General features: G+C 52.5%; 1 protein-coding gene across 5 annotated transcripts in view; it reads left to right on the forward strand.

Annotated features, from left to right (window-relative positions):
• LOC133210912 (ankyrin repeat and fibronectin type-III domain-containing protein 1-like) overlaps positions 1-24,381 on the forward strand; it is a 227,458-nt gene that overhangs the window by 41,402 nt on the left and 161,675 nt on the right. For 2 of the 5 annotated variants that reach the window (XM_061350759.1, XM_061350761.1), the window contains exon 1: positions 7,216-7,410. The exons of 2 other annotated variants lie outside the window; for them this stretch is intronic. In XM_061350759.1, coding sequence (XP_061206743.1) covers positions 7,247-7,410 — 164 coding nt within the window. In that variant the 5' untranslated portion in view covers positions 7,216-7,246. Of the gene's footprint in view, positions 1-7,215; positions 7,411-8,200; positions 9,181-24,381 lie in introns of those variants that run through there. One more of the 5 variants, XM_061350760.1, reaches the window with a different exon arrangement.

A 24,381-nucleotide genomic window follows, 5' to 3' on the forward strand; every position in this document is an offset into this window, starting at 1 on the left:
TTTCCCCCAGCAGAAGAAACCTTGGTCACACCATACAAGGTTTCAGTGTCGGGCTTGGACCATGTGTTCGCAGCATGAGCCTAGTATGAGGTATGGAAGAGGTCTGGAAGCAGGGAGGTTCCTCAGGGCTCCTGCAGACTGACTTGAGGTGCAGCAGCTTGAGCTGGAAGGTTGGGGACTTCCCTGGAGCCCCATGAGGCCACAGCTGATCTCCTCGCCAACTTCAGGGCTTAAAGAGCTGGTGGCTGTCCCCTGAGCAGCTCTTTGAGAGGTTTTTCCCTCCTCATCTGAGCAGGGAAAGTGGTGACTTGGAGCTGTGTGGCCGTGGAGATCATCTCAGGTGAGGTGTCTCGATGTGTAGCTTCTCATTTGGTGGCATTGGCCATCTGTGTCTTTGTGCTGCCCAATGGGGGCTTTGCATATTTTTGCTTTTATTCTGAAGGACACAATGTGCCCTGGTTGGTCAATGCTTTTATTTTGCTGAACTAAGTGGCAGTGTTTGTTTCCCCTTGGGTGTTATTTGGGTTCTGTTTGGCAGTTCTGGAGGTTTTAATTTTACAACTAGCATTTTTGGAAGTTTTAGAGGTTTGTTTTTACTTTGTTTTAATTAAATTGCTATAACCTGGTGTGTGTGTGGGGGGGAATCTTTAATTTAAGTGGAAAGTCTTGTGCTGGATAAATCCAGCATCCCTGTCTATCTCACGGTTGTGCACTTCAGAGTTCTGACATGAAAAGTTAAAATTTGACTTCAGGCTTGAAAGTTTGCAGTCATTGACTGCAACAGGCACTGTGTTGTAAGAGGATTATGTTAATCTATTGTTTGGGAAAGAAGCTGAGATTTTAATAGATTCTTTGATGCAGAAATGGGATAATTACTGTGCGAGAGTAGGAAAAGGTTGGAAGGAGAAATGTGCTTCCCCGGTGCATGTGAGTGCCTTTTGTAGGATGCTGAGGATGCCTGTACCCCTCTGGGTTGTATCCCAGGTCCTGGGGAGCCCTGTGCTCCTGGAGGGATGTGGTACCACTTTGGGAGTGGGGAGGATGCAGATCCCCTTTCCTCCTGGTTAGCACTGGGTTGGGGCTTGGCTCCGGAGCAGTTTGGGTCCTGAAGCCCTGGGAAAGGGAGCTGAGCTGCTGTGTCTCTAGGATGAGTGGAAGGGCTTCAGTCAGAGGGAAGCTTGAGGTCACAATGATTAATTTCCCAGTGGGGTTGTTGCATTTATCCATAATTCACTTCAAAGCAGAGAGATTGAAGGGAGCAGGTTGGAGGCTTCTCTTGCTCATGAGTGACCTCCCTGGCCTGGCAGTTAATGATATTCCTGTGTCTCCAGCCCATGGCTGCTACCTCATTGTGCCAGTGATGAGGCAGCAAAAGGAGAAACAAAGGCAGGATAGTCTGAGGACATTGGAGCTGCATCTTATGGCAGAGGCATGGAGAGCAGCCACCATGGTGTATGTGTGACACTGGGAGAAGTGGGGAGAGAACACCATGAAGGGAGAACTGGAGTGTTTTTACAACACAGGTTGGCAGCTGGGCACAACCAACCCATGCCTTCCCACCTCTTCTGGACTGTCCATTTCTCCACTGCAAGTCCTGGCACCTTTGGGAAAGGGGGAAGGAGCTGGGGTGCTGTAGGGTTTCTGTGCTTGCTAAGGGAACCCTTGTGTCAGCACCCATAGGTCTGATGGTGGGGAGGGAGCTGCTCCTCAGAGATCCAGGTAGGCACTGGAAGCTGCTGCTGGATGCTGGCAGCTGTATTGATCGTAGTCCTGAGAGAATCCAGCCTGGAGATGGCTTGCTACATATTGATAGTTATTAATACAGAGTGACAAAGTTTGATGGGCTGGGATTGCAGGAATGATTCTCCTTCCCATTTTCTGAAACTCTAGATCATGTTACTGACTTTTCCAATTCTTACTTCGGGTTTGGCCACAGCTGGTCTTTAGTGGACAAAGGACAAACTTAAACAGGGGAAGTTCAGGTTAGATATAAGGAGGTTCTTTACTGTGAGGGTGGTGAGGCACTGGCACAGGTTGCCCAGAGAAGTGGTAAATGCCCCATCCCTGGTAGTGTTCAAGGCCAGGTTGGACGAGGCCTTGGGTGCCATGGTTTAGTATGAGGTGTGCCCTGCCCATGGCAGGGGATTGGAACTTGATGATCTTAAGGTCCTTTCCAACCCTAACTATTCTATGATTGTAATTGGTGGGTGCTGAGCTGGGTCTGTCCCTGGCTGACTGAGGATGGGGGGATGGCGTGTGCCCTGTTTGTTCCACTTGCGCAGAACTGGGGTGTTTATGTGAAAGAATCAAGTGAATTTTGGGTGGATCCCCATGAGTAAGGTGGCAGAGCCAAGGTGCTGGACAGAGGCAGCACCCTCACATGTAAGATGCAGCTCCAATGCCCTCAAACTATCTTGCCTTTTTTTTTCCTTTTGCTGTGTTTCATCCCATCACATTACTGCTGATGTCTGATACTTTCTTCAGTCCTTTTAATCTTAAGAAATTATTTTTTAGGAGGGACTAAACAATTTCTGTTGTCTTTAAAGTAAAGCTATAGAGGCCCCTGTGACTCCTGCAGCTGGCTGTGCTACTGTCTGCTTTTTCCTGCCCTTATCTTTCCCCTGCAAGCCTCAGCCAGATTTTTGTGCTGCCAACAAGGAGCAGGCACTAGGGATGTCACTGCTTTGGGAGGTAATTGTCCTTGTGTGGAGGGATTTAACTGCACAATGTGGCATGTGGGTAGAACGTCTTTAAAGTAGGTAAAATAGTTTGGTAATTCCCATCCATCTGAGAGGGTCATAAAGGGAACTGGATTTCATGAGTGTGCACATCCCGTGCTGCTCTGAAAAGGGACTGATGCTAATGAGCTGCAGACAAATTACTGCATCAGCACATGTGTCTCTGGTGGGGTCTGCAGATACCTCCCTGCTGCCCAACAGCGTTTGGTGATGGATGCACCTCCACTTTCTGGGTGCTTCTCTGAATCCTAGAATCCCAGACTGGTTTGGGTTGGAAGGGACCTTAAAGCTCATCCAGTTCCAAGCCCCTGCCACGGGCAGGGACACCTTCCACCAGACCAGGTTGCTCCAAGCCCTGTCCAACCTGGTCTTGAACACTGCCAGGGATGGGGCAGCCACAGCTTCTCTGGGCACCCTCTGCCAGCGCCTCAGCACCCTCACAGGGAAGAGCTTCTGCCTAAGAGCTCATCTCAGTCTCCCCTCTGTCAGGTTAAAGCCATTCCCCCTTGTCCTGTCCCTACAGGTCCTTGTCCAAAGCCCCTCTCCAGGTTTCTTGTAGCCCCTTTAGGCACTGGAGCTGCTCTAAGGTCTCCCCTTAAGGAGCCTTCTCTTCTTCAGGCTGAACCAGCCCAGCTCTCTCAGCCTGGCTCCACAGCAGAGGTGCTCCAGCCCTTGCAGCATCTTCATGGCCTCCTCTGGACTCTTCATGTGCAGGACTTTGCACTTGGCCTTGTTGAACTCCAGGAGCTTTGCATGGTCCCACCTCTCCAGCCTATCCAGGGGCTTCTGGATACCATCCCTTCTCACCAGGAGAGTGGCCCAAATCACAAAAGAAATGTGGCTTTGAAGTCTTCCCCTATGTAATTCAATGTTGTCCCTAAAACTGAGGTTATTTTAAGTGTATCTTGGGCAACACATCTGGATTTGCTGCTGGAATTGGAGTAATTGTGCTAAATGAGTTGTAATGCAGTGACACACCAGGCAAATTAGTGACTTGATGCAGTTGGGTTCTGCTTGGTATCAGCACTGAAATTTGTATGTAATGCAATATAAGTGACAATTAAGGCAAAGTGCCTAGTTAGAGGGGAATTATAGAGCCTTCTGTATACTCTGCTTTTTATTACATCTGTATGAAATTTAGCACTTTCATAGGGCCCCACAGCGGAATGTCTGAGCTGGCACAAAATGGTGGTGTCAAATGCTGCCAGTGCCCAAGGAGGAACTGATGAACATGGGTGCATTTGGTGCTGCTGTGGCTGATTCCAGGAGCTGGAGTCAGAGAAACATCCTGCACTCAGCCTGTATCCTGAGTGCTGCAGCTGCTGCTGCAGCTGCTGTACCTTGGGCTGGATATGAGGTAGCAGTGGCCTGAGCCCCCTGTTCCCACTGCACTTCTCTTAAGTGGAGGCTTCTGGATAGAGAGGGCCTCACACAGTGGTGTGATGACAGTGTCCTGAAGGGACTGGTACAGTGCCTTTGTCCCTTGAAGTAGGGGATCACAGAATCATGGAATGAGTTGGATTGGAAGGGACCTTAAAGATCATCCAGTTCTAACCCCTTGACATGAGCAGGGACACCTTCCACTAGACCAGGTCAAGTTAGTGCTCAAAACTTACCTTGCTGTCTAAAAAAATGGTGATTATCAAAATTCTTCATTATTGGCTTCATTCATTCGTTCCCATAAGGCTTGGCAGGAAGGTGATGTCTGACATCAGGGGCCAGTTTTCCGGAGTTTGGAAAACTGTCCAAACCCCCTTTGAGGTCCCCATGGTGCTTCCAGCTGACTTCCAGGTAACTTGGAGAAGCTGGTTCCTCCCCTGTTGGCATAAAAAGGCAGCTCAGGAGAAACCCTCTCCAACCAGCTGTCCCTGGCGGATAGGGAAGCTTCCCCTTGCTCAGTTTTTGGGATCTCAGCAGACGTTTTTTCCCGCTGGGGGAGAGGGACTTGGACCTCAACAGATCAGAACTGGGTTGCCAGGACCCACAGAGTCCTTCCCCCTGCTGAACTGGCTCTGGGAACAGCTGCCTTTGGCCACAGGACATTCAGGATGAGCAGGTAGACATGTCTTGCTCCAGGCTCTGTCCCTGGTATGCTGCTCAGGCTTTTGCTCCTCCTTTGGCCAGGCTCTCTGCTTTCCCAGACTGTTCTGCTGTTGTCACCACTTTAATTTCAAAGCTGCTGTCTGGGACTGCTTATGCATCCTGCTGGGCTCCATCTTCCCTATTGCTGGGGGACCTCAAAGAGGTGGCAGCTGCTGCTCTCCGAATAGCAGCCAGGCTGGGAAAGGGCTACATGGAAAGGGAGCCTTAACACAGCCAAGGTTCTGCTTGTCAATGGGGTGTCTACTCCCAGTACAGCTTAACTCCATTTTACCTGCATACCCCGGACACCAGTGGTCGGGTACTTGGTGAGCAACACCTGGGCTCTTTGGGATGCAGCTCCCCAGATGAGCTAGGGTGGCAGAGCAGGTGGGTTTAAGTCGTGTTGAGTGGCCTTGGTGTGGAGGAGTGATACTGAAGCCCTGGAGAAACAGGGCTGGATTCCTCTGGCAGTGCAGTGGAGCATGGAGAAGCTGTCAGCTTTGAAGATTGCCCTTTTCCTCCTTTCCTGCTTATGCCTAGCCACGTTTGAGGAATGTAATCAGAATAAAAGCCTCCTGGGGAAGCCACAAGGATGCAACAAGATATGGTTTCCTCAAAAGCACAGTGACCACGGGCTGTGAGTCTCCCTGGGATGGAGCAAGGGCCACCACCTTCCAGTGCAGCCCAGACTGCCCCCCCACACTGGCTGGGCAGGGGATCTGGCACAGATGCTTCCCAGTTCACTGCTCCTGGGGAGCCCTCTGGCCTGAAGAAGCATCATGGTGATTTTCAGGCTGGGACCCGTGCTGGTTCCCCTGGCTGTGATGGCTTCACTGTGTGTGGAGGGTTTTGAAATGGGAAACGGCGGTCTCTGAACAAGCATATGTACAGGATTGTGTGAGATGGACCCAGACTGTGGCTGTGTTCATGACTTGGGGTTTTGTCCTCCAAAATGTCTGCCTGTGAGGGTATGAGATGCTTGTGCAAGTGTCTCAGTAATGGCTGTGTGCAGCAGTGCTCTGCGTTACCCAACACAGACTGTCCCAACACTGCATATGTCTTGGTTTCTGCTTTAGCAGTCTCCTCCAGAGATCCTCCTAAAAATCAGTTTATGTATCCTGCAAATTGAACTACAGTTTCACTTACAGAGCTGTTTATTCTACTATGAAGTGGCAATGGGAAGCTGCTGTTTGCATCCCTGAGTGTGTGGCTGTGCACCTCATCACAGCAGACTGGTAATGGGAAATAAGAGAGATTCCAGCAATCTATCTGTCTCTCAGCACATTGCCTCTGCTGCTTCGTAACAGGCATAGAGCTCCTCTAGGAGACCAAGTAGTGTGACAGCCCTGCCTTGAAGGCCTGACCACATCATTGCTTCAGTAAGAAAAGGCCTGAGGCTGTTCCTCTGGCTTGGGGGAAAGGAGACAGCCGTTCTCTTGCCCCAGGTCACCAGAGGAAACCAGACACTAAAAGAGGAGAGATGTGGGAGGTTGTGCTGGGTCTGCTTCTAGCCAGATGGGGGACTGGGATGCACTAAGGGGGCTGTGGGACATCAGTCCCTTTGGGAGGATCACCTTTTGATAACAGATGAAGGTGTTTATGGACTTGGCTGAACTTTCTGGTGTTGGTACCTTGAATCCCACCACCCCCAGCTACGCAGGCACACGTTTCATCAAGGCAGAGCCTCTTCCTGTTTGTTTGGCTCTCAGGAAGCTTCACAGCCTTGCAGAAGGCCTGGCGCTCTGCAAAGAGCTGTGGCTCCTGCTCACCTAGGAGGGGTGTTAGGAATCATCCCAAACCAGAGTGGTTTGGGTTCGAAAGGACCTTAAAGCTCATCCAGTTCCAACCCCCTGCCATGGGCAGGGACACCTTCCACTACACCAGGTTGCTCCAAGCCTCATCCAGCCTGGAATGTGGGTTGTGCTGGGGAGGGCTGGCTTGCTGTAGAGTGTCTGTCAGTCTGGCTAATCCTCCAGTTGTCTGTCCTAAAGTCTTCCAAATTGCCGTTTTGTCCCTAAACAATTCTGCTTTGCAATGCTAAAGGAGAATCCCCAGGGCAGCATCGCTGCTCCCATTCCCTGCCATCAGGAGAAGATAAGGATTCAAACTAACCCTGCTCATTCTCCTCACCTGCTGCTGCTCGGTCCAGCCGCTCTCCCGTGGCCTTTGCATAGCTGAGGAGCCAGTAACATCATCTCTGCCAGATAAGTGCTGGTACTCTCCTCTGAAGGCATGTGTGTGCCTGAACCCCAGCTGCTCCCAAAGCCGAAGTTGTGCTTTCCGTCTCTAGCAGGGAAACAAGAGTTTTCCCCTTCCATCTCCCGCTTCTATGTCCCCCCCTCCCCCCGGCTGCTTTCCCAACCCGCTCCGCTCCGGCTCCTCTGACCTCCTTTGACGTGTTGCATTTCACTGGTAACGGGGAGCCGATGGGAGATAAGAGGGGTGACCGCCCCGACGTTGTGAGCGACTCAGGCTGCGCCGGAGGAGCCTCATGCTGCGCTGCATCAGCCCTGCTCTCAGCAAACGAACCCATTTCAGGAAGAGCCCTGGAGCCCTCCCCAGCAGCGGTGAAGCCCATCGGAGGCAGAAGGTGGGAGATGGAGGGGAGGTTGTGCTGAGCAGCGGGTAGACAGCTGATTGTCCCCGTCTGTGAGAGGGGGTAGAGCCCGAGCTGTACCCTCCTGGTGTGTGAATGGAATGTAGAAGGTGCTGGAGGTCCGTGAACCTATGTATGTCTCTGGGGACCCCTTGTGCACCATCAGCCCCCCGTTTCCTGTGCAGGTTTGCACCGGTTGGGTCTGTTTTGCTGGGGGGGGGGATCAAAGGAATTACAACCCCTCCCCAGGAACTGCATCAGGGGTGGTGACAGTGTATTCGAGAGCCACCAGCCGCCAGCCCCAGTGACCGTGGGGCGAACCCGTCCGCTGTTGAATTCCGAGCTGGAAGCTGATCCGGAGCCTAGAGGAAAGGGACGCCAATAAGGGAGGAGGGAAGCGGGGGGGGGTAGGGGGGTGGAGAGGGGGCCGGGCATGGCGCACAGCAGGGGTTCGGCGGCGGCCGCTGTCCCTCGGTGCTCGCAGGCTGGTTGCCGTGGATGGCTCTAAGCAGGGAAATAGCAATGAAAGGGGGTTGTGTGTGTTTTAACATGGCATCCACAACAGAGGGATGCAGAGGATGCAGGGGGAGCTCTGCCAGCTGGGTTAACGTTGGTTTTGTTTGCTGTGTCCGAGGGTCCCTGGCGTGTGAGTCCCGTCACACACCCCTGCCCTGGATGTGCTTCACTGACTTGGTCTGGCTTTGCTCTGTGGGGCTGGGGCGGGGGGAGGGGGGGGTGTGGTGTGTATTTTCTGAAGCCCGTGCTTTTCCTCCGCCCAGCTGGCATCAGGCACTGAGGATGCAGAGCTGAGAGCTCCCGACCAGGGGAGGTTGGCTGTAGGATTTCCTTTCGGGTTTGGAGCATCCTTTTCTCTGCTGGCTGCTGTAGAAAGGCGTTGTGCCGGAGCCTGGGGAGCAGATGATCTCCAACTAGTGTTTGGTGACAGACTGGAAAATCGTGGTGGGGAGATGCTGCTGGAGGCTGAGAGGTGCCGTTTGCCTTTGGAAACAGGGAGGGAGGGAAAAACTGAATTCTGAATAGCCACAAGAGAAGCGAGTGGGGATCTTCCACAAGAGGAGCGAGCTGGGATCCTCTCCACCTATTGTGGCGTAAAAACAGACCTTTTGGAAAGCCATCTGAACAGCCGATTCCTTGGGTTTTCTCATCACCTTCTGATCCAGAGAGCATCCCCTTGCCCGGCGGAGGGCCACCACAGCCACGCTGGGCCACCACCCCTGCCAGGTGGCCGCTTGCCTTGAGGGCTCACAGACCTGTGCCGTTACTACTGAGGGACCCTTTCCAGCGGGAATGCTTATTAGTAGTTGTATTATTTCTTTCCTCCTCCTTAACTCAGCTCTGCAGCATCGCAGTATCTAAGCGCGCGGATGCCAGCTGCTCTCGTGCAGTCCGGCGCCTGCAGTTGGCTCAGGGAGGCAGAGCTTCCCAAATGTGAGGGATCGCCGTGGAGCGCCCTGTGAACGAACCTCCAACGAGTAATTCGTGGCTGTGCTCTTCCTGCCTTGCTCCGTGCCTGGGTCACAGCGCTCCCTGCCTGGTCCCGTGGGTTGCCAGAGCCCGCGGGGTAGCGAGCACAGTAGGGATGTAGCATGCATGAGCGTGCGGCGGGAGCGGCGCCCAGGGGGCCATGGCTTCCTTTGGGAAGCTGACGGAATACTTCAGCCTGAGGAAGTCGAGGACGGAGCTGCGCTCAGGGCGGCGCGGCCGGCGGAGCGGGAGCTGCTGCTGTAGTGGCCTGGAGTGCAGGTACAGGGTGGCCTGTGCCGCCTCCGTGCGTGCCCCAGGGGGCTGCGGGCTGGGAGATGCAGTCTGAGGGCTTTGCTTTCCCTTTATGGCTCCTGGGACTGGGGAAGGGGGCTGGGGGCACGGAAAGAGCTCAGGAAGCATCACCTTTGTCCCGAGGGGCTCCTGAGCAGCTCATTGCCGTGGGACATCTCCATCAGGCTCCTGGCATCTGTGTCCCTGCCCAGGGCACATCCCGGGTATCGGTGTTGCACCTCAGATGTCTGCAAGTGTGTCTGCCTGCCTCTGCCTTGGCTGGCTGTGTAGTGCCGCTGCACTGTCTCCTGGTTGGAGGAGGAGGTGGTTGTGCTGCCGTTGCCCTTTCTTACCTCTGCCTCTCACTCTGCTGTGGGCCAAGTCCTGGGCTGAAAAGGCACAAGATGTGGCTTCACAGGTAGGGATGAACCTGGTGCTGGTGGAGCCTCCTGGCATGCAGGGGACTGGTTTGGGGTGGTCTTGGTGGTGCTTCGGGGCAGGCTGCAATGTAAAAAGGGCTTCTCTGAGCAGCAGACAAGCTGTTCATTGTCAGCTTGACTGGGGGGGTGGATTGATGAGGGGAACATGCTGGGGATGGGGATGGGTGGCACTGGGTGGACTGGAAATCCCCTTGGAGCGTGCTGCTGTTGGAGTGATTGGGGTTGTGGTGGAAAGCAGCAGGGCCAGCCTCACACATCCTTGGTTTGCATGTCAACACAGTTACTGCAATGAAGCAAATTGCTGAGTGCCTGGGTAGCTTTACCTGTCCTGGGGAATGATGAGCAGTGTGTAGGGAATGGCAAGCATTGTATAGGACATGGATAGCACTTGATACTTTTCCCTTTCTCTGTGTGGGCTCATGGTGAGACAGAGGGTTAGAGCCTGAGCAGTGTGTGTGTGTCCCCAAACCCTCTGCTGACCTGCACGTGGCAACTCCTTGCTGCTGGAAGGATGTGGGTCTGTGTGGGGACACATGAGGAAAACACAGCACCATGATAACTGCTTGCCTTCTTCCCTGGGTGTTGAGCATCTCATGCCCTCTAAAGGTTATTGAAGTATCGGCAGATTAAAAAGAAGTTGGGGGTCCGTTGTCTGAGCCCCTCTTGCTGTTTCCAATGCTGCTGCTGAGACGTGATGTGCTGTTGCTGTCTCCCCTCCTCACTCGGTGGCTGAAGGATTCAGTTGCCTCTTCCCCACTAGCTTGGAGCCTGGCGCGGTTTCTCCGGAAACACGAAACCATCCTTGGCTGAGCCAGGAGCTTTGTTCTGCTCTTCTTTGGTGTTGTGGACAGTAACCCTGGTTTCTGCCCTCTGGTTTTTGCTGTGCCAGTGTGATGGGCATGTGGAAGTTCTGCAGGCACTGCCCAGCACAGTGTGTCCATGGGGCTCGCTGGTATGCGCCCAAGTGCCACATGGAGAGCAAGTATGTGGCTTGGTCATGAGGGGAGGGAGGAGTTTCTCCTGGGGCTTGACAGCCGTCATCCCCCTTGCATAGCCTGCTGCTGTTCTGGACCTTGGGTTTTGGGGTGAACTGTGTGATTTCCCATCTAATAGGAGATGCTGTGGTGCCTTCCTAGCTCTGGGGGCATTAGTCACACAAGTGTCATTTCTGGTGGCTAGCTAAGGTACCAAATCTGCTGGGGAGATGCTGAGTGAGGATGTGTTTAAGAGCAGGAGCGTGGTTTGTGCTGTGTCGTTGTGGCTGTTGTGTGGGGCTCTGTGTGGGGCTGCCAGACATGCCACCCCCAAGCAGAAGCTTCTGCACATGCCCGGATGGTGCTGCATGGCCAAGCTGGAGATGAAACAGCTGCGCTTCCCTGCCCTGGTGCCATGCAGCAGCTCAGCCTGGCGCTGAGTGTGCAGTGCTCCTCAGTCCCAACACCCTCAGACCCAGGGCTCAAGTACACCTGCAGATCCTGAGCACGTTCCCTTGATTGCACATGGTTGATTATGGCAGTAAAAATGTGTTGATTGAAGCACAGGGTGCTTTTGAAATCAGTGTCACTTTCCACCCAAGCTGCTTGAGACATTCGCTGGTTTTGTTCTCCCCTCCAATGTCTGTACCTTGAGAAGCCCCACCTGAGCCCCCTGACCCAAACTGCATTGGCTGCTACCAGCCAGGAAGCCAAACACTTCATGGCAGGGACCCAAAAGCAAACAAAAGGCATCTCCTGCCACATCTGATGCTGTCCTTACTCTAGATGAGGCTTTTTCCCACTTTGCTGAGCAATGTTCTGGTTTGATTTTATTTCTTCATGCTAATAGGGGCAAATTAAACAGGGAAATAAGTGGCTCAGACCCCTCATTTCCATGTGCACAGAAGTACTGGAAATCCTGGATGCAAGCTCAATAGTGTGATGTCTGAGCCATGTCATAGTCCTGGCATGGTTCAGCCCCATTGGGCTCCCACCACTCCTGCCAAAGGCCTGTGGCCCCCTGAGACTGCAGCAATCAAATGTGGGCAGGTCCTCAGCCAGGAGGATGCACTAACTGGAGTTATTAAATTCTAACTATAGTGGTCCCATGCATTCCTGGGAGACCTCACAGACAGCAGGTGTGTAGTTATGCTCCTAAGTAATCTGCCTGCGTTTTCAACCTACACCTTCAGTAGAGCAATGGGCGCAAGGTGGATTTAGGAGTTGAGGGCTCAAACTTGCACATGGAAGAGCAGTAGCATGGCATGTTTGTCTCATGTTGTTGAATCAGTTGGACAGTCAGTTCTCCAGGGGTTGAGAGGCTCCAGGTGCGCCACGCTGGCCATGAGAGTGTCCCTAGCATGCAGCGTGTAGGGTATGGGGATGGAGTGTAAACACACCAGCCAGGGATTGGAACAGGCTGCCCAGAGAAGCTGTGGCTGCCCCATCCCTGGCAGTGTTCAAGGCCAGGTTGGATGGGGCTTGGAGCAACCTGGTCTAGCAACCTGGTAGTTGGAACTGGATGAGCTTTAAGGTTCCTCCAGCTCAAACCATTCTATGGTTTATTTGCAGTAACTTTTTCCAGTCTGATAGAAGCATTGAGGGATGAACCAGACAACTGGCTTAAGTGGCTTTGGAGCCACATGGCTTTGTGCAGGATGATGGGGTTTTCTCTGCAGCACTGGATGAAGGTGCCTGTGGGCAAAAGACAGGAGGACCTGGATGTTCTTCTTGGGGTTTGTTCTTTGTGTTATCTTATGGTGTCAGCCTCAAGGTGCTTGTGCCCAGCTCTCTGTGTGCTGGTAAAGAGGATCTGCTTCTGGCATGAGGAGTAATGAGGGGAAAAGTCAGGTTCTACAAAACAGCTCATCTAGTGAGTTATTTTAAAACTGGAAGGTCTGGGAGGCCAGTTCTGGGTTCCTGCAGCTTTTGAGAGTGGATCAGAACATCGGGGAAGGCTGTTGTCCTGTAACTGGGTTGGGAGGCCAGTGGTGATCTACTGGGAGTGGGCTGGGGGGCTTGTTGGAAGTGTTCAGGAGTCCGCTGGCACCTCTCCTGGCTGCTGTCCTCAGACAAAGCTGCTTAGCATCCAGCAAGCCTGGCAGATGCTGGCCGAGGGCCAGGGGCTCGCAGTGCTGCTGGAAGATCAGGATCCAGTGTCACTGACAGAGTTCATGGCTCTTGGAGAACTTCTCAAGGAGCCTGTTGGGGTTGGTTTCAGCCTGACTGCAGTGCTGGTAGCAGACCCCCCTGAGAACACCAGTCCTTCGCTCAGGGAGCTGCGACCTGCAGCAGTGACAAGCCTCCCCATGGCAGGGGTTTGGAATTAGCTGATCTTAAGATCCTTTTCAACCCAAACCGTTTTATGGTTCTAAGGCAAATGACACATCATTAGGAATCCCAAATACGGGCCTGGGATGGCTTTTGGGAAGTATCTTGTCCTCTAGGCAGGGACTCAGAGGCTGTTTGATATCCTGGCTTTCTCTCTTGGCCCGGTACTGTTCTAGGATAGATCTGCTCACTTGGCTTCAGGAGGTTGATGCACATTCCTTCTTTGATTCTTCCCTGTGAGGGTGCTGAGGCGCTGGCACAGGTTGCCCTGTCCCTAGAGTCCCATGCGGTCCCTGCAGAGGGGCTTTGATGTACTCATCTGGAGATCACTGCCTAGTTATGGGAAACAAGATCTTCAGGGCGGAGGGAGAGGAAGGAGAGAATTGTGGCTGGCTTTGGATCTTGTATCCTTCTTGTGGGGGAGACCTTCAGTGTTGGAAGCAGCAGAACTGAAGACCCTCAACAGTTTGGGGGGTGAAGAGCATACAGAGTCAGGTTGCAGGAGAGCAACTTTTCCCTGGCTTGGGTGGAGGCAGTGGAGCAACCTGCAGTGAATCCCAGGGAAGCTAAGCTTGAGAAATGGGGAGGAGAGATGCTTGGCTTGTGCTGAACCAGGGAGTGGGCAAGCAGAGTTAGCTGCAGGGTGTTAAATTATCTAAAAATTCCATAAAAATTCCAACTTGCGTGGCCTGTTCTGCCCATGCCATTAGATAATCTCCGGGTGATGCTCCTGATTTGCACTCACAGGAGCAGAGGTGGGTCCTGGTGTCCCTGCTGCTGTTGGAGCCCATACTGGGGCTTGTAGGAAGCTCTTTGCACTGGGGAGCTGTAACCTCCCCTCCTTTGCGGGTATGTCCCACCCTGATTTCCTGACTCGTGTTCCTTGCTGTGCAAGTGGATGGGCTTCGAGGTGGGTGAGTGGGGAGGGGTGGTGGGCAGTGTTCTCCTAGCAGGGTTTGGCTTAGTTGGTTTTGGATGTTTAAGTATCTCTCTTCAGCTCTGGCAGCACATCTGCATTCCATCACATGGTTGTGATAGGGAAGAGAAAGAACTGTCAAGTTTTGGGGCTGGAAAAAGGCACTGAAGGAGTAAGTCCTGTGTGGGTTTGTCTGTGAGGCAGATGAAAACTGGCAGTGTGTCTTCCACTCCTGGCTTAGAGCATGGCCTTTCAACAGTCCCACCATCGGAGCATGCCTGCCTTGTGCATCATCCCACTGTGTCACAGTGGCACCAAGTTACTTGGTATCATGTTGGACATGGCACTGGGACTCAGCCCACCCCTTCCAAGTCCCAGTCTGGGGGTTTTAACTTGTGCTGGCTGTTTTAAATGCTTGGAGGTGTTGAGAGCTGGTAGGATGGAGCAAGAAGCCAGTTGGGGTAGGTAGAGCTAAGGGGACTCTTGCTGGGTGACTGGGGGCATCTTGTGCACCCACCTACCGCAGATGTACATGGACCATTTTCCCCAGGTACTGTATCCTGCTGCTTGAGCTAGGTGAAAGGCTTTTCACACAAGGTAAAACTCACCACCCCCTGCTGTGGGGCATCCCTGAGAGGCACTGGGGGTCTTGTGCATGGATGTTAGTTTGACTGACTTTACTCTTTGGTTTGGACAAGTTTTGAACAAAACCTTCTTGCTTCCAAATGACACACCAATATGAGATGGTACCTGTGTATTTTAAAGAGAAAACAAGGAAGGAACTTGGAAATGTTTTGGGTTGAGAAGTTTCCACCTGAGATTATTCAACAAGGTGTTGGTGGCACTTGTATTTCAAACTGCCCAGAACTGACACCCTCCCTGCTGAGAGGCCAGCAGGGAAGCATGTGGGTGGCTGGATCAGCAGCCACAGATCATTGTAACCTATTTAAAAGGAATAAATGATATCCATGGCTGCTCGGTGGATGTGCTCTGTGTTGTGCCCAGGCTGAGCTGGAGACAGCGTCCTAAATTCAGTATGAGGGACTCAGACCATGGCTGTGTTGCAGTAGAGCTGTGTCTGTTGTTGCTGTTACCTGTGACAGGACACTCGGCACCTGCACAGCTTAGTGGTTCCCTTTGCATGGCTGGGCAGGAATGTGAGAAGCAGCTTCAGGAGCTCTTGCATTTTGAGCTGCTTCTCTCACCTTCAGTGGTGGCCTGAGCCTTCTTCCCCTCTGCTCTGCGTCAGCTTTCCCCTAGGCTGTGAGCTGCATCCCTGGTGTGTCACCAAGAGGACAAGCCATCAGATGTAAAGGGTTGTGTTTGTGAGCAGAGTGGCAGTGCCATGGGAGGAAATGACATTTAGCTTTTCTTGCTTGATTAAACTGCCTGGGCTTTGTATGTTTAAACCTCAAGAGGCTTTTTGGCTTTGCTCTCCCCAGTTATTTGCATCAGTGTGGCTGTGATCTATCAGAAAAGGGAGCAGCATGGAAAAGAAATCTCTCTCCCCATTAAGACTGTCATTACAAGGGGCCTTTCCAGCAGATCCTGGTTCTCCGTGGGGGTTCCTGTGCACTGGGGACACCTAGGTGTGTTCCCAGTTCCAGCACCCAATGTCCTGTCCACAGCCTTGCTGTGGGGGCTGCTGCCTCCATCCTCCCTTTCATGGTCGTGGTGCTGAGCACCAGCAGCTTTGCAGGGGAAGTGATGTGGATGGAGCCAGTGATGCCTTGCTTCTGGTCATCTCTGCTGCTTCGTGCTCCTCAAAAACCTGCTCTTGTGGCTGTAGGTAGCATGAACAGCAGGTCAGAGGAGGATTCTCCCCTCTATTGTGATCTGGGAAGACCCCCCTGCAGTCCTGCATCCAGCTCTGGGGCAACAACACAAGAGGGACATGGAGCTGTTGGAGCAAGTCCAGAGGAGGCCGTGGAGATGCTGTGAGGGCTGGAGCAGCTCTGCTCTGGAGCCAGGCTGAGAGAGCTGGGCTGGTTCAGCCTGGAGAAGAGAAGGATCCTTAAGGGGAGACCTTAGAGCAGCTCCGGTGCCTAAGGTTGCTACAAGAAAGCTGGAGAGGGGCTTTGGACAAGGGCCTGTAGGGACAGGACAAGGGGGAATGGCTTTAAGCTGACAGAGGGGAGACTGAGCTGAGCTCTTAGGCAGAAGTTCTTCCCTGTGAGGGTGCTGAGGCACTGGCACAGGGTGCCCAGAGAAGCTGTGGCTGCCCCATCCCTGGCAGTGTTCAAGGCCAGGTTGGACGGGGCTTGGAGCAACCTGGTCTGGTGGAAGGTGTCCCTGCCCGTGGCAGGGGGTTGGAACTGGGTGAGCTTTAAGGTCCCTTCCAACTCAAACCAGTCTGGAATTCTGTCTTTCCCATGGAATTGTCTGCATGTGTTGGAGCTGGCTGGGAAAATCAAACTTCCTGGAACTGGCAGGCTGGAAAGGCATGTCTGAGCTCTTGCTGTTGTCTTTTTGGGTTTTGGGGCAATTTTTTATTGAAAGCCACAGGATGTGTCTGCCACCCCATGTTCTTCCTTCATGCTTCGCTTCTGGCATCCTTTAGAGCTAATCTTTGGAATGGGTGAGGAGGTTGGGAGCTATTTTCTGCGCAAGCTGAAGTTAATCTTTGCCTGGATTAGGCAGAAAGGAATGGATTGTCATCCTTTATTTTGGAACAGTAGTTGGATGGGGTAGCAGGAGGAAGGGGAAGTTATACTGGTATTAAGGAGAATTACATCTGTAGCATGACTTCAGCAAACATCTCCTTCAGCAGGAAACCTTGGCCTGTGAATCATGGTTGCTAGAAAGACAGTTTGATTCCTCCTTCCCCCAGTGTTTTGGCACTGAGTCACTGCTGGGTGGGTGCACAGGTAGGAAACAGAAGCCCCAGCAATACACAGTGGGAATTGCACATGAGGAGGGGGACTTCAGACAGCAGATGTGAATTTAACAGCTTCTACTAAATGTGGTGGCTGGCAGGGGGAAGGTTTCTGAGCAAAGATTGTCCCTGGTTGCTCTACTCAGCCTCAGGTGTGGGGCACCATGCAGCAAAATGCTGCTCTTGAGCAGGGAGTGGGGTTGAAGGGACCCTGCCAGGCATAGGGGAGCAATGGGGGGGGGGGGTGTGGCTCCCTCCTGACAGCCATCAAATTACCTGCATTGGCATCACTGACCTGTGGAGGGGAAGGGAAGGGGCTTTGTGCCCTCGTGTGCCTCAGGGAGATGTTGAGCTGAATGGGACATGTGGGGGTTCCGTGAAGATGGTGGTGGTGGAGCATGGCAGTGCTATGGGGCAGTGGGCAGAGCTCTGGGGAGCAGGGAAGTGATGCCATCATGGTTTGGAGGGGTCTGATCACACAGTATCATCCATCCATCACCCTAGAGGACCCATCCTCTACCTGACCTTGGATGCTGAAGGACCTTCTGAAGTGACCAGCCATGGCCTGGCCACTATGTAAGAGTGGGAAATGGAAGACAGAGCAGCAGTGGCACCCTCCTGTGAGGACGTTTGGGTGGGTTATCTCCTCCAAAGCCCTTGCTGGGGAGTTGGCTGTTCCTGGGGGAGCATCTGGGTGATGCTCTCCTACCAGAGGTGAGCTGAGCTGAGTACTCTGAAGAGTTGGAGAGCAAGGAGAGGGGGGGATGGCTTGAGAGAGGAGTCTTTTTCTGGACCCAGGAGGAGAAATTTCAAAGAGGAAAGAAAAAACAGGAGACTTTGTTCAGAATAGTTCAAATGTAAAGATAAGGATACTATAATAATTATCTTTTTCCCCTCAAAAATCTGTTTTCTACAGTAGGAATACTTGGCAATTATACAGATTTATGCGACATATTTTTAGCGTGCATTGATGGGAAGAATGCAGGTGGGAATAAGCAGCTCCTGGTGAGCCAGCTGTGGCAGCAGTCTCGGCCCTTGCTGCTCACCTTAGGGAGCCCCATGGGCGCTTTTGCTTGGAGCAACCTGGTCTAGTGGAAGGTGTCCCTGCCCATGGCAGGGGGTTGGAACTGGGTGAGCTTTAAGGTGCCTTCCAACCTAAACTAGTCTGGGATTCTATAGAATGGACCCTCAGCCCACCCATTAACCCCCATCCTGGGAGGGCAGTCGCTCCTGAGGGAGGTCTTCACTCCCAGCTCTACTTCCAGCTCTGTTGCCAGCTCCTTGCAGCATCCATTATCCCTTCACCAAAAGCCACTTCTTTTAGGGATGTTTCTGTGACACATTAGAATCATCACAGAATCATGAATGGTTCAGGTTAGAAGGGACCTTAAAGCTCACCCAGTTCCAACCCCCTGTCACGGGCAGGGACACCTTCCACTAGACCAGGTTGCCCCAAGCCCCGTCCAACCTGGCCTTGAACACTGCCAGGGATGGGGCAGCCACAGCTTCTCTGGGCACCCTGTGCCAGCGCCTCAGCACCCTCACAGGGAAGAACCTCTTCCTTATATACAGCCTAAATCTCCCCTGTTTAAGTTTGAACCCATTACCCCTTGTCCTGTCCCCACAGTCCCCGATGAAGAGTCCCTCCCCAGCATCCAAACTGGGAGCATAAAAATCTGTCTTGTTGAACAGGCTTGCTGTCCATTTGACCACAGTGGCAACCTTCCTCTTATGGTGCTGGTGCTGCTGCTGCTTCAGAGGAAAATGAGAACCAGCGTAAGGCTCTGGATGCACAGGATGGTTTAAAACAGCACTATGCGGGCCAAGCCTATGACTACAAATACTTTTTTTTGACCAAAACAGATGAAATAATGTTTTTTGCCACGGGTTAGTAGTCAGAGATAAGCCAGCTTTGCCAGTGTGAGCCTCAAGGGCTGGAAAACCTGGTCATGCTGCAGGAACGATAGGATTTAAAACAAGCCAAGCAGCCTCAGCACTGACTGGAGTGTCTTTGTGCTTCCTGTGCTGTATAACTCATGCCTGAAGCGTCCGTCCTGTGTTTGTCAGGAGCAGCAGTGTCCTTTCGAAGATGATCTCAGCGGCAGTGTTTTGTCCAGTGCTCAGGTGATGGTCCCTGTTGGAGGGATGCCCTTCAAGCCAGAGAGGTGGCAGGAGGGGAAGCGTTTGCGACCCAGCTGGTGGAAATCATGGTATTTACCAGCTCTCAGCTGAGCCTGGGAAGATATTTTTATAGCTTCACATGCTTTGGGTTTATTTTTCTGCTTTGCTTTTCTGGACTTGCAAGCTGAATGCTGTTTTGGGTTTTGTTTTGCTTTGAAAGTGTTTCACAGCCAGATAAAAGACTCTGTTTTCAGCTATCATCCTCCACTCTTCAGCCCCTGTTACCTTTTAACAGCAGGAAGACAGTTTTGTGGAAGCTTGGCTTGAATTGGGAAGAGAGAGATGTGACAGAGCTGAACCCCTCCTGCTCAGGGGTACTGCTGTGCCCTGTGCCAGAGCAGGAGGGGATGCTCCTGCCTCCTCTCTGCTCCCAGATGATGAGTATGGGCTGGGCTGCTCATCTTTCCTGCTAGAAATGTGGCTCTAATAGATGGGGAAGGTCCTGCTGCAAGGAGGTGGTGATTGTCACCCCTCAGTGCCTGTGTGATGAGAACTGGTGTGGCTGTGTTGGCTGCTGGGAACTTAACTCTGATGCAGACACTGGGCAGCAAGAACAGGTTTCCTGTTTGGGTGTTTTCTGAACGTGAAGGGAAGATTTCTGAGTGATTTTCTCTGACTTCTGCAATTCACAGGGTCACTGGAAAAGTACCGGTGACTCAGGCATTTGCTGACAGTTGATGAGGCTTCCAGAGCAAATGATGGTGGTTTGAACACACATGGGTGCCCTGTGAAGGCTCCACTCTTCCTAAATCCTTGGCCTTTGGTTTTTAAGGCCACTCTGTGTTTTACCTGGTTTTCTTGCTTCCTCTCAGGGCCCTTCTCTAGGCTTCCCCACTGCAGAATGCCCCCCCCCCCTTCACTCCCAGCCCTTTCTGGGGCCCTGCTGCTGCTTTGGGCTTTGGACCACACTGAACTGCATCTGGAGGATGCTGCTGTTGTTGCCATGTGCTTCTGTCCAGAAACAGCTTCTAGGGCACTTGCAGCCTCCTCTGCTTCACCTCTTCTGTTGCTTCCTTTCCCTGCAAAACCCCGCTGCAGAAACCAGTTCTCTTGTCTGCTGCTGCTGTCTGGATGGGGATGAAGGAGAGCATTGTGCAAATCACTGCTCTTGAAATCATCCACAGACAGATTTGGGTGGAAGGGACCTTAAAGCTCATCCAGTCCCAACCCCCTGCCATGGGCAGGGACACCTTCCACCAGACCAGGTTGCTCCAAGCCCCGTCCAACCTGGCCTTGAACACTGCCAGGGATGGGGCAGCCACAGCTTCTCTGGGCACCCTGTGCCGGCACCTCAGCACCCTCACAGGGAAGAACTTCTGCCTAAGAGCTCATCTCAGTCTCCCCTCTGTCAGGTTAAAGCCATTCCCCCTTGTCCTGTCCCTACAGACCCTTGCCCAAAGCCCCTCTCCAGCTTTCTTGTAGCCCCTTTAGGCACTGGAGCTGCTCTAAGGTCTCCCCTTAAGGAGCCTTCTCTTCTCCAGGCTGAACCATCCCAGCTCTCTCAGCCTGGCTCCAGAGCAGAGCTGCTCCAGCCCTTGCAGCACCTCCCTGGCCTCCTCTGGACTCGCTTCACATCCCTCTTGTGTTGTTGCCTCCAGAGCTTCCCCATGGCACATGTCCTCCAGCAGCAGTACTCACACCCGGGGTGCTGAGGCACAGCCCTGCCTTGCTTTATGCCTGGACCTTGAGATGTCCATGATCCAGCTCTGCTTCCTATAGGAGCAGGCTCTGCCTCTACCCAGGACATGGATTCAAAGTGGGGTGAAGCTCTACAGGGATGGCAGTGACATGGTCACCCTGCACTTGCTTTTCCATCTTTTCTGGAGGGCTATGAGCAATTTGTGGTACATGTCGTCCCCTTGTGCCAGTCACCTTGCCCCCAACTTGGTCTCTGCAGCTGTTTCAAGGGGTTGATATGGTGCCCTGTTTGTTGTTTTGCCTTTTGCACCATCATTGATGCTAAGAGGCCATGTGCAGGAGGAGGCACGCAGCACCTTCACCCTCCTCCCCAGCCAGAGGCATGTTTGCCCTCACCCCAGCCTAGGAGCAGGTTGTGGTGGGGAATTGCTCCTCCTGGCTTGCAGCATCTCTCATTTTCCTGAATCCATCAGAAACCTTTGCGGAGTTTTTAAGGTCAGGTTGCTAAGTTACACCTCCTTGGAGGAGCTGGCTAAGCCACGTCTTGAGGGAAGATCTTGGAGTGGTGTCCCTCTGCAATAACCTGTCTCTCTTGCCCCTATACCCTGCCATCCTCTGCCAGTCCTGGGCTAATCCCAGTACCTCATTTAGCTGTTCTTCCCCAAACATTCAGCATTAGGATCTTCCTTTGCTTGGCTGATGTAGTGAACTAGTTGACTGGGGTTATAGAGGAGCCCTGCAAAATTCCCTGTGAAATGTTCTGCAGGAGGAGCAGCCATTTGTCATCTCCATCTTTTTCTGAATTCTTATTTGCTTTTCGGAGCTGTGAGTCCTTTGGGACACACATTGTTCCCCTCTGAGCTTGGAAATGGCCTCACACAACAGGGCATGCGGTTGGCACCGGTCCCCAGCCCTGGAGCAGCAGGCAGGGTCCCTGCTGCTCTGCCCCTCTCCCTCTTCCCCCTTGCTCCCTGCCTTAACCTCTTCTCCTTCCCGTTTTCCATGAGCAGCCTGGCTCTAGGAAAACGGGTGAGAGGGAAATTGGACTAGTGCAGGGTGTGTTTGGCTTTCTCTGAGAGCTGATTGAATGCTGTGACAGGGTGAGGGCTTTCCTTCTCCCAGGAACGGGACATTTCTGGGGAGTCACCATCCTCAGGCATTTCCAAGGCATGTGCAGGAGGTTTTCCTGCTCAGATCCTTGGGAAATTGTAGTGAGGTTTATTGGGGTCATTTTTGGATCATGGGAGTAGTGGGTTTAGGATTATTTTTCTCTTGCTGCTTGCTGTCTCTCTTGTGTTGCTGGGTTTGTGCTGTGGCTGGTGTAGTGACTCCTCTGTCCTTCCCCTGGGTAAGCTGCAGACTCTGTCCTCTCTAGACTGGGCTGGGAAGTGCCCGGGGAGCAGCTTCTATCACATTGAAATAAGGGGAAGCACAGGCTGAGGGGGTGTGTGCAGTTGCTTGAAGGAGGCATGCAGGATTTGGCTTTCCCTGGTTTAATCATGGGATCCCAAACTGGTTTGTGTTGGAAGGGACCTTAAAGGTCACCCAGTTCCAAACCCCCTGCCACGGGCAGGGACACCTTCCACTAGACCAGGTTGCTCCAAGCCCCGTCCAACCTGGCCTTGAACACTGCCAGGGATGGGGCAGCCACAGCTTCTCTGGGCACCCTGTGCCAGCGCCTCAGCACCCTCACAGGGAAGAACTTCTGCCTAAGAGCTCATCTCAGTCTCCCCTCTGTCAGGTTAAAGCCATTCCCCCTTGTCCTGTCCCTACAGGCCCTTGTCCAAAGCCCCTCTCCAGGTTTCTTGTAGCCCCTTTAGGCACTGGAGCTGCTCTAAGGTCTCCCCTTAAGGATCCTTCTCTTCTCCAGGCTGAACCATCCCAGCTCTCTCAGCCTGGCTCCAGAGCAGAGCTGCTCCAGCCCTCACAGCATCTCCACGGCCTCCTCTGGACCCATTCCAACTTTCATTAACTTTTTCTCTATCCCTCCCTTCCTTCTATCTCTGCTTAGCCTCGCTTCTGCTGGGGTGATGGAGAAGTTGGGTAAGGACATTGATGCAGAGGGTTGACCAATGTACAGGGGGGTTGGACAGGGGGGTTGTACAGGGGGGTTGTATAAGGGGGTTAGAGGAATTCGATTGCTTAAGCAAAGGTATTGTCTGTACCTATCGTGCCTACTAAGCAGAACAAAGGCACTAACTACTGATAAGGAAAAGCAGACACTTGGTTCTATTGATAAGGAAAAGCAGACACTTGGTTCTATTGACAAGGAAAAGCAGACACTTGGTTCTATTGACAAGGAAAAGCAGACACTTGGTTCTATTGACAAGGAAAAGCAGACACTTGGTTCTATTGACAAGGAAAAGCAGACACTTGGTTCTATTGACAAGGAAAAGCAGACACTTGGTTCTATTGACAAGGAAAAGCAGACACTTGGTTCTATTGACAAGGAAAAGCAGACACTTGGTTCTATTGACAAGGAAAAGCAGACACTTGGTTCTATTGACAAGGAAAAGCAGACACTTGGTTCTATTGACAAGGAAAAGCAGACACTTGGTTCTATTGACAAGGAAAAGCAGACACTTGGTTCTATTGACAAGGAAAAGCAGACACCTGATTCTACCGATAACTTTTAATGAGTTCTGGAGTCAATCCGCGCATCAACATCACCATGGGGAAGGCTTTGGACACAGCACATCTTTTGTGATGTGTTCTGCCTCTCATAGAATCATAGAATGGTTTGGGTTGGAAGGGACCTTAAAGATCATCATTTTTACCTTTTTTTGTCAGAGTGGCTTTGTTGGTTAGCCTGATGGCCTCACTGAAAGCTTGGGAAGCTGCACTGGGTGTCAGGCTCTGGTGGGGGATGCTGGAGCACTCAGCTGGGTTGGCTTGTTCCCCGTCTGTCCCAGGGCTGCTGGCAGGAGACCTGGCCCTGGGGACTCACCTCACACTTCCCCATCTGGCTGCAGACTGGGAGTGATGGAGCTGTCACTGGGCTCCTGCCTGAGCTCTCACAGGCAGCCAGAAGGATTTTTTCCCCCGTGTCAAGACTTGATTATGTGCTCTCCTTTCTACCAAAATGCCAAACAGCAACTAAATGTAGGCTGCAACAGCATTGATTATGGCTTTTCTAATTGAGCTTTACACTCCATCAGGGATCTTTAGTAATGATCAGACCTAGCTGTGGAGCCTGCTTGGGAAGCATATATAGGTGCAATGTGACTTCCTGGTGGTGCCAGGTTCCAGCAGGCAGGGGCTGCTGAGGCCGCTGGAGTTGTGCTTGGTGTCCTGGTATCAGCTGGGATAGAGTTAATTCTCTTCCTAGTAGCTGGTGCAGTGCTGTGTTTCAGTTTTAGTCTGAGAACGATACTGAGAACACACTGATGGTTTAAGTTGTTAAGTGTTGTTACCCTGATCAAGGACTTCTCATGTTCTGCCAGTGAGGTGGTGTGTGTGTGTGGGGCTGCAGACAAGAAGCTGGGAGGAAGCAGAGGCAGGACACCTGACCCAAACTAGCTGAAGGGGTATTCCATACCATAGAGCCTGAGGCTTGAGTTATAAACTGGAGGGAGTTGGCTGGAAGGGACTGTTTGCTGCTCAGGGATGAGCATTTGTCTGTGAGTGGTGAGCAGTTGTATTGTGCATCACTGGGGTTTTCCTGGCTTTCATTTCTCTCTTTTTGTTATCTCTCTTTTCATTTTTGTTATAATAATATTTCATTTTATTTCAGTTATGAGGGTGCTGAGGCGCTGGCACAGGGTGCCCAGAGAAGCTGTGGCTGCCCCATCCCTGGCAGTGTTCAAGGCCAGGTTGGACGGGGCTTGGAGCAAC

This window comes from Neopsephotus bourkii, unplaced genomic scaffold (genome assembly GCF_033783945.1).
Source record: "Neopsephotus bourkii isolate Nb327-2 ecotype Australia unplaced genomic scaffold, CSIRO-AGI_Nbou_v1 NB_533, whole genome shotgun sequence".
NCBI lineage: Eukaryota > Metazoa > Chordata > Aves > Psittaciformes > Psittacidae > Neopsephotus > Neopsephotus bourkii.